General features: G+C 30.4%; 1 protein-coding gene across 1 annotated transcript in view; it reads left to right on the forward strand.

The window, feature by feature from the left end:
• The window catches only part of LOC106461219 (triple functional domain protein-like), a 251610-nt gene that overhangs the window by 162536 nt on the left and 74510 nt on the right, over positions 1-14564 (forward strand). Inside the window, exons 24-33 of the mRNA XM_022388075.1 lie at positions 1567-1749; positions 2579-2697; positions 3839-4015; positions 5518-5587; positions 7680-7769; positions 8467-8601; positions 10353-10430; positions 11295-11477; positions 12853-12954; positions 13164-13306. Coding sequence (XP_022243783.1) covers positions 1567-1749; positions 2579-2697; positions 3839-4015; positions 5518-5587; positions 7680-7769; positions 8467-8601; positions 10353-10430; positions 11295-11477; positions 12853-12954; positions 13164-13306 — 1280 coding nt within the window. The remainder of the gene's footprint in view (positions 1-1566; positions 1750-2578; positions 2698-3838; positions 4016-5517; positions 5588-7679; positions 7770-8466; positions 8602-10352; positions 10431-11294; positions 11478-12852; positions 12955-13163; positions 13307-14564) is intronic.

Here is a 14564-nt window from a genome sequence, read left to right on the forward strand (position 1 = left end):
GGCTGGAGATTTTGACATATATTGTTACAGCTGGAGATTTTGACATGTATATTGTTACAGCTGGAGATTTTGACATGTATATTGTTACAGCTGGAGATTTTGACATGTATATTGTTACAGCTGGAGATTTTGACATATATATTGTTACAGCTGGAGAGTTTGACATATATATTGTTACAGCTGGAGATTTTGACATATATATTGTTACAGCTGGAGATTTTGACATGTATATTGTTATAGCTGGAGATTTGGATATGTATATTGTTACAGCTGGAGATTCTGACTTGAGTATTATTGCAGGTTGTTTTAAAGAGTTTCTGTGTTTTTGTTGGTATGGGTAGAGAATTTATTCTGTGTTTTTGTTGGTATGGGTAGAGAATTTATTCTGTGTACTTTTATGTGCAGAGATATGATTACTTTCTATTTTATGTTTGAGTGTGTGTTTTTTGAGTAGATATTTTATATCTGTGTGTTGTTTTGGGTGGAATTTCTATGTTTGAGTGTTTTATAGGTAGAGATTATTCTTGCTTGTTTAAGAGGTAGTGAATCTATATTCTTGTTTCGTTATGTGTAGAAATTTAGGGTCTATTTTGATATTACCACTAGATATAAGTGTTTGTCTATATGTTGGTTTTGGTATATATTCTGTATTTATGTGTATGTTAAGGTAGAAGTTATTTCTCTTTGTGTCATTATAAGTACAGATTCTTTTCCTTTGTGTTACATAAAGAAACTATTTATGTGCACTGTTACAAGTAGAGGTTTCATTTATGTTTTTATACATCTAGTGGTCCTTTCTGTATTGTTATACATGTATATTTTGTGTGTATATTGTTACAAATAGAAATTCCCTCTCTTGTTACATAGAGAGGTTCTCCCTCTGTTGTTTTCTTCTGTTAGAAGTTCTGTGTTTTTTACATGTAAAGATTCTATCCCTGTAAACTCTAGAGAATATATTTCTGTATGTAGAAACTTTGTATGTTTGTATTTATAAAGATTCTACTTGTATATATTCTTTGTACCTAGAGTTTTTATTTTTATTATAGGAAGTGATTTTAAGTATTATTATTATTATTATAGCTAAAAAGTTTGTATGTATTCTAATATTTGTGGAACTATTTGTTTTGGAATCAAAAGTGGGAGTGTTTGAAGAAGTTAATTTGAGATCATGTTTTTCCTTGAATATACTTATTTATCATTTTGAACTTCTGTATATATTAAGTGAGGATTATCGTACATACTGAAACAAAAAATTCTTCTTCCTACAATACAATTTGTTTAGGAGTATTTACAGGATCTTGTGGAATATTTTTCTTTAGGAAAACAAGAAATATGGCTACTCTTCAGCTTGCTGACAGCCAGATTCACATGTTAGTGTTATCAGGTCCTGATTGTAATGCTCTTTGTTTAGCATTTCTTATTCTATATATTTTTAAGAAACCAGAAAGAAGCTACAGCTTCTTCTTCAGTTTGTTGATAGCCTCATTGAGTAAGGTCATGCCTTTGCTATCTGAGTTTGGCATGTTGCTTTTTTGTTAATAGCTCTTGTTCAATTGATTCCTTTAGGAAACTAGAGAGAAGGTGCGGCTTCTTCTTCAACTCGCTGATAATCTGGTTGAGCGAGGTCATGCTCATGCAAGTGCTATCAGAGCTTGGGTGTCAGCTGTGGACAACAGGTACAAAGATTTTAGTGATCGCATGGACAAGTATCGTGCACAACTGGAACAGAAGCTAGGTCTGAAAACTGAGGTGAGTTTATAAAGTATATACGAGTCTTGAGTAACTTCAGCTGAAGTCCAGTGCTTCAAAATATTTCTTTAACCTGAATATTTATGAGGTTTTATTGTCATCCAGTGCAACAGAACAAACAGTGACTCTGAACTTAGTAAGATACCATAACATGAATATGAATACTGAGGTACTTATGGTAAATAGAGCCAGTGATTGTTCACAGTTAATACTGTCCATGTGTATGACAAAGTTCAAAACAGATTCTATCTTTGTTAAGACACAAGTATACTACACAGTGCAGTGGCAGTTTCCTTCATATGTGAGTCGTCTGCCATCATTTGAACTTCCATATTTGCACATGCCTCCTGCTCTTGCAATCTTTTCATTACAAACCCTACAGTCACAAATGGTTTCAGTGAACACTGGAAGGTGTTCCACATTTTTCAGTTTCCGAGCATTATGTGGATCTTCAATTGATGCCCTACCAGTTCGTTTCCAAAAGGTTTTGCTGCCAATAAGCCTTTTGCAATACTACTGTCATGCCAACTATTGTCAGGAAAACTAACTGTGCTTTTTCAAGCTCAGCAAAAACTGCAACCAAATGAAATGAGCAGTGAAAGGGTTAATGAATATTATTTTCTGTGCAACTATTTAATATTGTAAATTTATTTAATATGTTAGTAGTGACATGGTAATATTATGCAGCATTGAAAGTAGAATGCCGTAAAGCTTTGGAGTAAAATCAAGATAACATGTATCTTGTTTTTTTAATGGGAGAATGTTAATTGTTGTTACTAATCAGACATATAGGCTCCTTAGTAATAACATGATAATTTTACTTTAAAAGGGAGAAAGTCGGGACTTGTCACTAGACAGACATAGTGACCCTTCACTTGAAGCTAAGGTAAAGGAAGCAGCTGCTAAAGAATTGAATGAAGAAAAAAGAAAGTCAGCAAGAAGAAAGGAGTAGGTTTTAATTTTATTAATTCATTTGCTAACAAAGAGATAAGAATTTTATGATTGAAAGTCTTCTCTATTCACAAGTTTGAAGATTTTCTATTTGCTTTCTTTCTGTTATTTTCAGTACTTACTGTAGATTAAAAGGATCAGATCTAACTTGCTTTATTTATTTTGGATAGCTAATCTACAAAGATAATTTTCACAATCATTGTAGGGTGCAACTACTTTCCTTACATTACTTTAAAACTCCGGTCTATTGTTTTCCAGGGTTATAATGTTTGGTTTAAAAATCCATTTCTGTTATCATTGAAATTCATTATTAATCTCTAAAGGTCCATTTATTACTTTCCAGGTTTGTTATTACAGATATAAAAATGTTTACTATGGTAGGTTTTAAAAAATTGAGTTTTTTTTATTTTACATAGTAATGATGGCTAGTTTTATTGTATATGTTGCTATTTTTCAGGGTTAATATGAATGGTTTAAACATTCAGACCATTATTTTTCAGGTTTAAGAGTCCATTCTGTTGTATATTATGTTTATTATGGATGGCTTAAAAGTCCTATCTCTTATTTTTCTTGCTATTATAACAAGTTATAAAGTCTAGTATGTTTATTTTTCAGATTTGTCATGTTAGGTTTAAAAATCTACTAAGTTATTTTACAAGTTTATTATGGCAAGTTCATAGAATTACATTGCTATTTTTTAGGCTTTTATGTGTTAAAAACAAATTCAGTCTATAATATTTGTAGGATTATTATAGCTGATTTAATAGTACAGTGTGTTATTTTTCAGGGTTTTGATGTCTAGTTTTATGGTACTGTTTGTAATTTTCCAAACATATTATTAAATGCGTGGAAATCCGCTCTCTTGTTTTCCATGCATAGTTTGTAAGTATGACATGTTTAAAATTCTAGTCTGTTGTTTTCCAGGCTTACTATGGCACGTTTAAAAATGTAGTCTGTTGTTTTCTAGGTTTATTATGTGTGTTTAAAAATACTATCTACTGTTTTTCAGGATTTCTACAATATGTTTAAAAATAGTCTGTTATTTTCCAGCCTTTCTGTAAAATGTTTAAAAGTTCATAATTCGATATTTTTCAGTTGTTTTATAGCAGGTTTTAAAGTCCATTCATGTGTATTTCAGGTTTATTATGGCTGAACTATTACATACAGAAAGAACATATGTTAAGGACCTAGACATGTGTATTAAAACTTACCTTGCTGAGATGAGGAAAAGTGAAAACACTGTTCCTCAAGGAATCTGGGGAAAAGATCATGTGTTGTTTGGAAACATGGAAGCAATATATGAATTCCACAATAGGTAGTTCTACTTTTGTTGACTTTATTATGTATGGTTATAAAGAATATAATACTAAAATACTTCTTTAGTTATATGTTTGTACTGATTTACTTTGTAATGCTAGAGGAAGCATAATACTAACCTTAACCATTATCTGACAACAGTCTGTGTGTGTCCACTTATAACTGATGAACTGCTGGACTGATTCTTACCAAATCTAGCATGTACAAGATTAGGGTCCTTGGGGAGTGTTACTCCCAGTGAGCCCCATGTGTTGAATGGGTAGTGTCAACGGTATGTCAACTAGATTATTATTTTGTAGGTTTTTCCTGCTTCAACTTTAGCATTAATATTCAGGAAAGATGATTTCAGACACAGCAATGTTAGTAGTGCTGCCAGTATTTTTAAACTATGATATTTTGTCTTAATTGCTTTCTAAAAATATCACAAGAGTGTTTTTATTCCATGAACAATTAAACCTATCTAAAATGTTATGTGTAATGATGTATTGTTAGGAACAAGTTTTATCCTATTATTCATGCACGAATGAGTTGAAGGAGGTATCTTCATCTATTTGGCCTTTCCTTCAAACTTTTAACAGTTGGGAGACATAGCCATAGAGAGGGCCATACAGAAGCACGGATAGACAATGATAAATCTCCTTACAATAGTTAATTATATATATTGGAAATTGACACAAATTCTAAATGTTTTTAACTTTTTTTTTAAATTCTTTTCTCTGAAAACACAGTGTGGAAGTATTGGGTTAAATTATCACTTTGGGCAGCAATGAATATTTTAATTTATGCTGTTTCATAGTGGATTGAAGCTTAAAGTGTTTTCTAATTTATTTGGGATAATAGTTGATCAAAGTAATCCATATCATTTTCCTTAGGTTTGGATATACTGAATTTTTTTTTATCAGTCCCACCAGAATTTCTGAGTTTATTTCATTTGCTTTGAAGTGTTACTTACTCATCATCAAGCCTCTCTATAATTAGTCCTAAATAAAAGGGAAATATGCATTATTTTGATTTGTATCTTTCTAAGAACCTATTTATTATTTTTTCAAAATTTTAACAATACATTCACAACAAAACTATGCAAGTACTTACAGGGTTTAATAGGTTCTTTTTTTTTGTATTTTGAGCCTAGTAGGTAGTTAGTCTGAGAGTTTGATATATGCATAACTTTGAAAAAATTGCACTTGGTGCCTTGGAAACATAGGTACGATATAAGTGCAAGTCAAATCCCACTATTCGATTGGAATAGCCCAAGATTTGGCAGTAGGTGCTGTTCACATATTATCTTCCTTCTAGTTTATCAATTCAATATTATGAATAGCTAGCACAGATAGCTCTTGTGTAGCTTTGCATGAAAATCCAGAACAAACCATTCTTTTTTTGTGTGTATTTTAACAAAAGTGCTAGAAAAAATATTTTGTGGTAAAGATTTATGTGTATAATATTTAATTATGTTACTTTGATTAAGTGTGACACCAGCTTTTTCTATCCAACTTATAGTACATTCCTGAAAGAACTTGAGAAGTACGAAACAATGCCAGAAGATGTAGGACATTGCTTTGTTACCTGGGTATGTTCTAAAGTTCTCCTTCATCTGTTAGTCTTAACATCTCTCACCTAACTAAGAACTAGGTACATTTGAACCTTTCTTATATCAGTATAAATTCCACCTGTATATTACTAAACCTGCTTTTAACTCTCAACCTCGTAACTATCATATAACCAAAAAGTAACCATGAAAGTATGCATACTATAACTTTTAATGTAGTAAGTGTTTATTCACAGTATTTGGCAATTTTTTATTAAATATGTAAAGTCTTTTGTACATAAAAAATCAGATCTTTTAACTAAGTATTTATACAAAAGATTTGTCTGTTAACATATTAATATACAGAATCAGTGTGTGATTCATGCAGACTTGGTCAATTTGTAACCACCACAAAAAATGCCAAATAAATCTAAATTATATTTTTTCTTTCTAGAATTATTGCAGGTTGTAACAGAAAATTACAATTATTTGTCCTACACTGCTTAAGACCCATTACATTTTAAATCTGGTTTTATTTTAATTTATTATTTTATGTCTGTTTAAACTCTACCTAACTAATAATCCTGCGATACAAGCTGTAAATCACACAGTGAACATGTAACTAAAGTTATGGTATTGAATGAGGTAATGCACAATCTAATTGTGAGCATACTTCATGGAGAAATTTTTTATTTCATTTTCTAACATAATAAGTTTTTGCTTTTTAACATTTACTTTTATAACAATAAATAAAAATATTAATAAAAAAAGATAAGTTTAGTACTTACACTTGTCTTCTTGTATTGTTTGCCGTTGGCTCACCAATGAAACTTAAGCTTACTTTTTTTTCTATTGGCGCTACTAGTACATCGTATAATTTTAATTTTTCTCAAGTATGCACATAAAAACACAAAATAATAACATGCACAAAGCAAACAATGTCCTATAACTATTATAACTGGCTTTCTAACTAAGGCATAAGTACCTTAAAATAACTCTCTTAATTGTTTTATCTGCACTCATGATAGTAGTTTTGAATCTGTAGACAAAATAATTTAAAATGTCTCTTGAGAACAAGGTAGTATTTTGTTTCATTCAGTAAATCAAAACTATATCTTTCTATTGGTTATAAGTGATATAATAACAAATGTCAGAGAAAATTATTGGCAATTTGTGAAAGAAAGGATGTGATAAGTGGGAGTGGAAAGTGGGTTTGACTTTCTTGTTTATATATCTGTAAACAAAGAATATTAAATACTATAGAAATGATACTATGCCTTAGTAATATCTATACTGTTATGAGTAATTTACATTGAATTCAGGATATCAGAGAGGGGTGATGAAAATATAGAAAATGGGCAAGTCAGAGCGAACACCTGTCATGTTATACAAAAAAGGGGAGATTGAGATTTTATTTAATTTTTTCGTTTTGAAAATATGAAACTAAAACATATATAATGTTGAAATTTGATTTATTAACTACATTTTGATGCAAAGTTTATTTATATAATAATGAAGTAGTTGAATTAACTTTTAAATGTAACTGGAAAAAGTCGTGACATAGCGCACTTACTTATCGATATCGAAAGTATTAATCATGTTTTATGTTTTTGTGGTACTATTTCTGAAAAATGCAGTTATAAAAATATTCTCACTAAAATTAAGTTACAATGAATACCGTTATTAGATTAAGAATGTTTTAGGCACATTGGATTTTATTGTTATTTTTATGTTTCCTTTATCCTTTCTTGTTATTCCACTTTTTGAATATTACACTGTGTATTTCTTTTTCAAACTTTTCACATCATTTGAAGTTTTTTGTGTACAAATGCCAAGTTGCAAGTTCTTTAATGGGTGTATTTTAAAATTATCAATAATATGATAAATCTCAAAACGTTGAAAAACTAGTAATCCAAAAACTTTTAAAGCATTCTTTATTTACATAGAAACCAATATTTAATATAGTATGATCACTGTTAACTGGTTAAAATTAGTTTTTGGAGCATTTGCCCACACGTTAACAATGTATAACTTGAGTATTTTTAATTTGTTCTATTACATATTTTTAGCACTATTGAACTGTTTTTAGAAGAAATCCATTATGTTTGCTAAATAACATTTTGTTTTTTTACAGGCTCAGAAATTTGAGGTGTATGTAAAATATTGTAAGAATAAGCCAGAGTCTAATTCTCTGCTTGTTCACCATGCTGGCAACTTTTTTGAGGTAAGTGTACCAGTAGTGTATTTATAGAACTTCAGAAATCTTTTGTTACATAGCAACAGTAGGTCTTATTTAAAGTAACTGTTGAATTGCAATAGCAGTGTTGGTTTCTTTCTCTCATCCGTGGTTGTTATTGTTAACTTAGGTTCTTTAACTTAACTGTTTTTTATATACAGGACTGTTACTAGATGTTACTATTTGCCAGTTTTTATTAATATAAATTTTTTAACAGTAAAAATTGTTGATTGTCTGCTTTTCATACAACAATAAATGACCATTTTTAGACATTTTATAACTGTTAATTAACATTATAGTGTATGTTAAGAATATAAAGGTAATAATTAACAAAGGTGTTGCGACTTGTTCTCTGAATTTCTTCAGAATGATTGACAGCTAGAGGTAAGAAGAAATATTAACATAATTGTCTGTTGTTAGAAATTATTATATCTCTCTTACTACACAGCATAGCATTTTAATTATAAGGCAGTATTATTTGTCAGTGCACAAAGTTATTTGTGTGCAACTTCTAGACAGTATTATACATGTTACTAGACAGAATGTAATAGCCTGTTGCTTTGATTCACTATAGCAATTCACAGGATTTTGTGTAATTTTTGCCCTGTTGTTTTATCCTTACACAGGAATCAAAAGTAGAAGGAAATCAACTTTTTAATTCCATTATTAAATTTTTGTCACTTAGGAGATACAACATCGTCACTGTGTGCCTCACCGCATTGCAGATTATCTTATCAAACCTGTCCAGCGAATAACAAAATATCAGCTGTTGCTAAAAGATCTACTTTCCTGTTGTGAAGAAGGACAAGGAGAAATAAAGGTTAATATCAAGATTTAATGTTTGATAAAGAGAAAAAAAATTATTATAAGTATCATAGATATTAAGTAATGCCATAAATAGTGTAAAGTCCTGGGGTGAATATTTAGGTTAGGTCAACAGTGTAAGGAGAAATATTTATACCAGCAGTATGATAGGAATTACATAAATATATTTAGATTAGGTTAACAGTGTAAAGAGAAATATTCATACCAGCAGTATGATAGGAATTACATAAATATATTTAGATTAGGTTAACAGTGTAAAGAGAAATATTCATACCAGCAGTATGATAGGAATTACATAAATATATTTAGATTAGGTTAACAGTGTAAAGAGAAATATTCATACCAGCAGTATGATAGGAATTACATAAATATATTTAGATTAGGTCAATAGTGTAAGAAGAAATATTCATACCAGCAGTATGATAGGAATTGCATAAATACCAGAATAGCAGAGGAAATATTTAGGAAATATATATATATATAAGGTAAGTGCTTGTGCTAGTAGTATGAATGATAAATGTTTGAACTAGCAGTATGGTGAAATGTTTTCAAAGGCAATATTCAGGCTGGCAGTATAAAGGAGATGTGTTTGGGCTACCAATATGATGGAAAATCTTTGTAAAACCTGTGTGATGGAGGAAATGTTCATATCAGCACTATGACAGTGAAAATGTTGAGTTTAATATTGTGATGTGAATGTTTTGGATTAACAGTGTGATAGAGTAAACATTCACACCAGCGGTATGACAGTTGAGATGTTTCTGTCAATACTGTGGAGGGAAAGCTGTGAACCAGTAGTGTTAAATGTGAAATTTTTTTTGACAAGTAGTACAGTAGAAGGAATATTTGAGCTAACAGTGTAATAAATGAAGTGTTATGAAAGAGACATGATTAGAAATGTTTAGGCCAACAATATGATGTTAAGTTAGAACAAGAAAAAAAAAATAATGATTTTTATATCAGAGGAATACAATGGAAGTATTTCAATGTGAAGTAAAACAGATAGAGACAAAGTTTGGTGTTTTGACCAATGATGAACCAAATGAATGAAGTGTTTGGTTCAGAAGTGAAAAGTTATGTGTTGATTTGAGGTTTGATAAAGAGTTCAATAAGGTTTTTAGCAATGAGATTAACAGTAAACATATGTTTTGATTGAAAGATTGAGGTAATTGTTTTGAATAGAGAACACTGTAGATGCTGGGATCACAGAATAACATATATTATGTAATTGGATCAGCCTGTATACAGTGAAAACCGTAATAAATGATTAGGTAATTTACAGGTTGGATCACAGAAAAAAAAAATGTGAAATTTATGTACCATTACATGATTAAACCAGATAATATATTGGAAATAATATAGTTGATGGTTGTTTTAAAAGACTTAAAGGGAATATTAAAGCCTATGTCTTAAACTATAGCAGTTGAAGAAATAAACTGATATTAAACAAATGTGGAAAGGAAAGAGTTATTTTAAAATCTACAAGACCATTTTCAAAATGGAGCGAGACAAAGGTTTAGAAAGAGATACTCAAAGAAAACTTTGCCTCTGAGTTAATTAGTCAGTTAGTACTGATATATTGAAGATGCTTGTGAACATTATGATTGTGAATATTTTAAATATATTTTATGAAATTATCATTGAGCTAGAAAATAAATCAATTATTGTTTTGGAAGTCTCATGTAATATATTGGCCTCATCTTCCTTAGTAGAAACTCAGCTTTTCTTACTTTTTTTATTTTCTAGGATGGTTTGGATGTAATGCTGAATGTACCTAAGAAAGCCAATGATGCTATGCACCTCAGTATGTTGGATGGTTGTGATGTAAGTATACTTATTCATTGTAATATTAACCCTTTCACTGCTCAGGTGGGTCAGAAAACTCCCCACCCCATGTTTATTTACCTTACGAAATCATAGCATGCAAAAGTAAAGTCATATAGTGACCTCTGTGTAGGCCTGGTGGTATGCTGAGTGAGGAGGGAGTAGGGGGTCCATCAGATCTGGGGTGACCCTTACTGACCATGAGATAATATGGGAATGGCGAGGAGGAGTTATCTCACACATTGGCACAGCATTGTTTGTAAATAACATGACTATATTGTAAAAACATTACATTTAGTACACTAATATAAATCACTACAATTACTGCATAATTGACTAATATTTACACTACATACATATTTTCCTGCTATGTATAGGCATCATGGGTGACACTTATGGGTCACTGGTACAGCCAAATATCAGCTGAGATTTGAAATGGTGGCGAGAAAAACAGAAAACATCAGATGATGCACGGAGCATTTCATTAGGGAAACATCATATGATGTGAGGAGCATTGAGAGGGTTAAGCACTTAAGCATTGAAATACTTGTTAGAAAGTAGTTGTGAATGTGTTCTTAGTCTTCTCATTACTTGTAGAAAGTAGTCACAAATGTATTTTTAGTTTTAAAATTACAGCTAAAGTAGCTTTGAATGTGTTCTTAGTCTTCTCATTACTGGTAGAAAGTAGTTGAGAATGTTTTAATCTTCACAATATTAAAATTCTGTAATAACTTCTACCAGAAGAGCTGAAAATTGCTGTGAATTTTCTAAAATCTGTAATTGTGAATATATTAGTTGTTTTGTTTTACTATTTACAATTTCTTTCCATATTAAAAAATAGGCTATAAAGATGTTTTTTTTTAGGTTTCTTTGGATCAGTTGGGTGAGGTAGTACTCCAAGACACCTTTCAAGTTCTTGAAGCCAAGTCCTTGATCCGCAAAGGTCGAGAGCGTCACATCTTCCTTTTTGAACTTTATCTGTTATTTAGTAAAGAGGCAAAGGATTCAAGTGGAAAAGCCAAGTACCTCTACAAACATAAACTTTTGGTAAGAAGATTTTGGTAATTAAAATTCTATAACTTGGTGTTTAAAACTAGATTCAGAACAATTTATGTTTGATAGTGTTCAAAATATAACACACTTTTTAAGTTCTATTAAATTACGTATTCAGATTTAATGTGTTTAAAATTATACTTAATTGCTCAATGAATATCTGTTAAGATTTCTGAACCTGATAAGTTATTTGATTATAACCGTGGGAAGATTGCTTTATTGAAGATAAAGAAAAATATTAAACCTATGTTGTATATTGATACTTGTTATTATCAGAAGATCATATCTTAAAAGAATGAAAAGTGTAAGAAGCCTGTGTCATGCAGTAATAAGTAATAATATTGATCACATTCACAGGGTTATATGGTAAAAAAAGAATAAACGACCTTATAACACTAAATTGTTGTTTTTATTTAATTTGACACTTAATGTTTCTGTTTTACAGCTTCTTCAGGAGCATTCTGCTAAAACACAAACCAAAATTGACAGTACAGAGCTTTTACTGGCAATTTTGGTTTAAGCGGAACACTCCTGAAAGAGCTGTAAAGTAAAATGTTGAGTGTCTAATTAAATAAAAACAACAATTTGGTGTTATAAGGTCGTTTATTTCTAGTATCACAATCTCTTTAATACATCAATATGCACTACATAAATTTATAAAAAGAACCTGTTTTTATTCCATCACTTGATGATAATGTTCATGTATTGAAATGAAAGAAAATATGTTAAAGTTGTGTTGTACAATGGCAATTGTTACCAGTGATTAGATGAATAAAACACATAGTGACCTTATTTTGTACAGGATGTCTAGAAATTATGTTTGCAGATTGATTAACGTGTATTTCTGAATATGTTAAAACTGTTGTTTGGCCTATATTATTGCCATGATATTCACTATATGCTGCAGTGTACCTCCAATAGGTCTAACAGAATTCATGTAGTCATTAGAGCAAAGCAATCTGCCCATAGATTTGGCATTGATTATATCAATCTGTAATACAACACAAGCACAAAACTGAGCAGAAACAGATCCATCATTACCTGGTGGCTTTGCCTTTTTCGCATTTCATCGGTTTTATGTCAGTAGAATTATCTATAACACAAGTGTGAAAATATTGTGGTTATTTCAGACAATAACATTAGTTTTTGGAGGTTCTCCTATTCATATGCCAGGGCACTGTAGCCTCCATCTCTTAAACACAAGTACACAGTTTTATTAAAATAATATCTGGACATTTCTGTTGTAAGATATTTTTTAATGTTTTGTTCTTACAACTTTTTCTTATTTCTAAGATGTTTGATATTTCCTATCAAAAAGTTGTGTATATAGTTTTAACAATAAAATCTACATAAGAATCTAACTTTTCAGACATCTGAGATAGGAATCACTGAACATGTGGAAGGTGATGAATGTAAGTTTGCTGTATGGACTGGCAGAGCTCCACTAGCAGAGTACAAAATTGTACTGAAGGTAATTCTTTTATTGGAGTTTAGGTTTTCTTTCTAGTCAAAGTCAACCATTAATTAAGGATATTACTCTTAAATATTTTTTTAACTACCTTTGTGTGAAATGATTGAGAACAAGCAATAATTTAACTATTTTGCAAAATTAGCAAAGAAAAAGCAAGTAAAATAAGGTTTTATATTGACATTTTTCTTTTACTTTTTGATTATTTTAAGGCTGGATCCCTGGACATAAAACAAACTTGGGTGAAAAAATTACGAGAAGTGATTCAAGAAACATATTTTAGCAGTGCTTTAACGGCTTTAAACCTCCCCAAATCTCCTGTCAAACTGACATCAAAGTCTAACAGATCCAGCAGGTTGGTGATTTTTGTCTCCTTAATTCTCATATCAAAAACTAATATTTTCAGCAAGCTAGTGCATTGTAGTGTTGATTTTGTGTTAGCTTTCTGAATTTTCTTGTTAAACAAATACCAAGGAGTAAAAGATGTAACAAATGAATAGCTTTTACTTTGTAGAGGTAAATCTTCCTATTAGATCTCTTACTGATCTGATTTCAAAGACTAACAAATTCAACAAGTAGCTTTTGATTTTCTGTTAATTTACTTTCCTCAATTCATTTTGAAACTTACCTCAGAAAATAAAAAACAGCAGATTAATAGCTTTTGATTTTATTAAATTATTCTGTCTCAGATCTGTTCTCAAGCTAACATCAGAGTTTACCAGGTTAATAACTCTGACACTGTTTGATTTGTTAAATTGACATCAAGATCTAAAAGATTTAAAAATAACATAAAAAGGCAAATGTGGCTACATCTGGGTAATATCTTTAAATATCAAAAAAATCGTATTTGGGACATAAGGTGTTTTTAAATTCATTAGAAGGGGAACTTTTGGGTTGGTGAAGGACTAGAGTATAAAATGAGATAGTGTACATACACTGATATCTTGATAATACAGAGAAACTTCCTGCTTGGCTGAGCACCCACTGGAGTAGTGAATAGTCAAGAGTAAGCTTGTGCATGATGAGAAAGCAAGCACTTAGGAAGAAAGAATTCAGTAAAAAAATGAGTTTTTTACCTTTGGTCATTATGTAGAAAATGAGAGAAATTGTGTCTTCAGCACCTTGTTTTGAATACTGTTCATTATGTGGGAAGTGAAAAAAAAGTTGATTTTCAGCATTTATTTGTTTCTAACAAATGATCAAACAAATGATCTTTAAATTTTTTTTTCAAATTGGTGGCAGGCTTGACCTTCATAAATAGCAGCTTGCTAAAGAAAGAAAATACAGAATATGAAGTAAAAGTAACATTACCTTTAACGTGAGGGTTACCTGACAGTTCTATAATAGAATCTATGATACAAATCCGATTATGATCTAAGGAAATTGACTGATGGAAAAAAAAGTCAAAATAATTGAGATTCTAATCTCATTGTGTTTTGAATGAAGATAATGCTTAAGGTGTTATTATTATATTTTATTTAAGATGTTAAAGGAGAATGTGGTAAAATATTTATAAGTATGATATCTTTATGTGGTGGTTGTTCCTGACAAACTTAAAAACTCCAACAGTTTTCTTAATGGTTCTGCTCATCCCTCGTACATAAAATTTTTAT

This window comes from Limulus polyphemus, unplaced genomic scaffold (assembly GCF_000517525.1).
Source record: "Limulus polyphemus unplaced genomic scaffold, Limulus_polyphemus-2.1.2 Scaffold916, whole genome shotgun sequence".
Classification (NCBI taxonomy): Eukaryota; Metazoa; Arthropoda; class Merostomata; order Xiphosura; family Limulidae; genus Limulus; species Limulus polyphemus.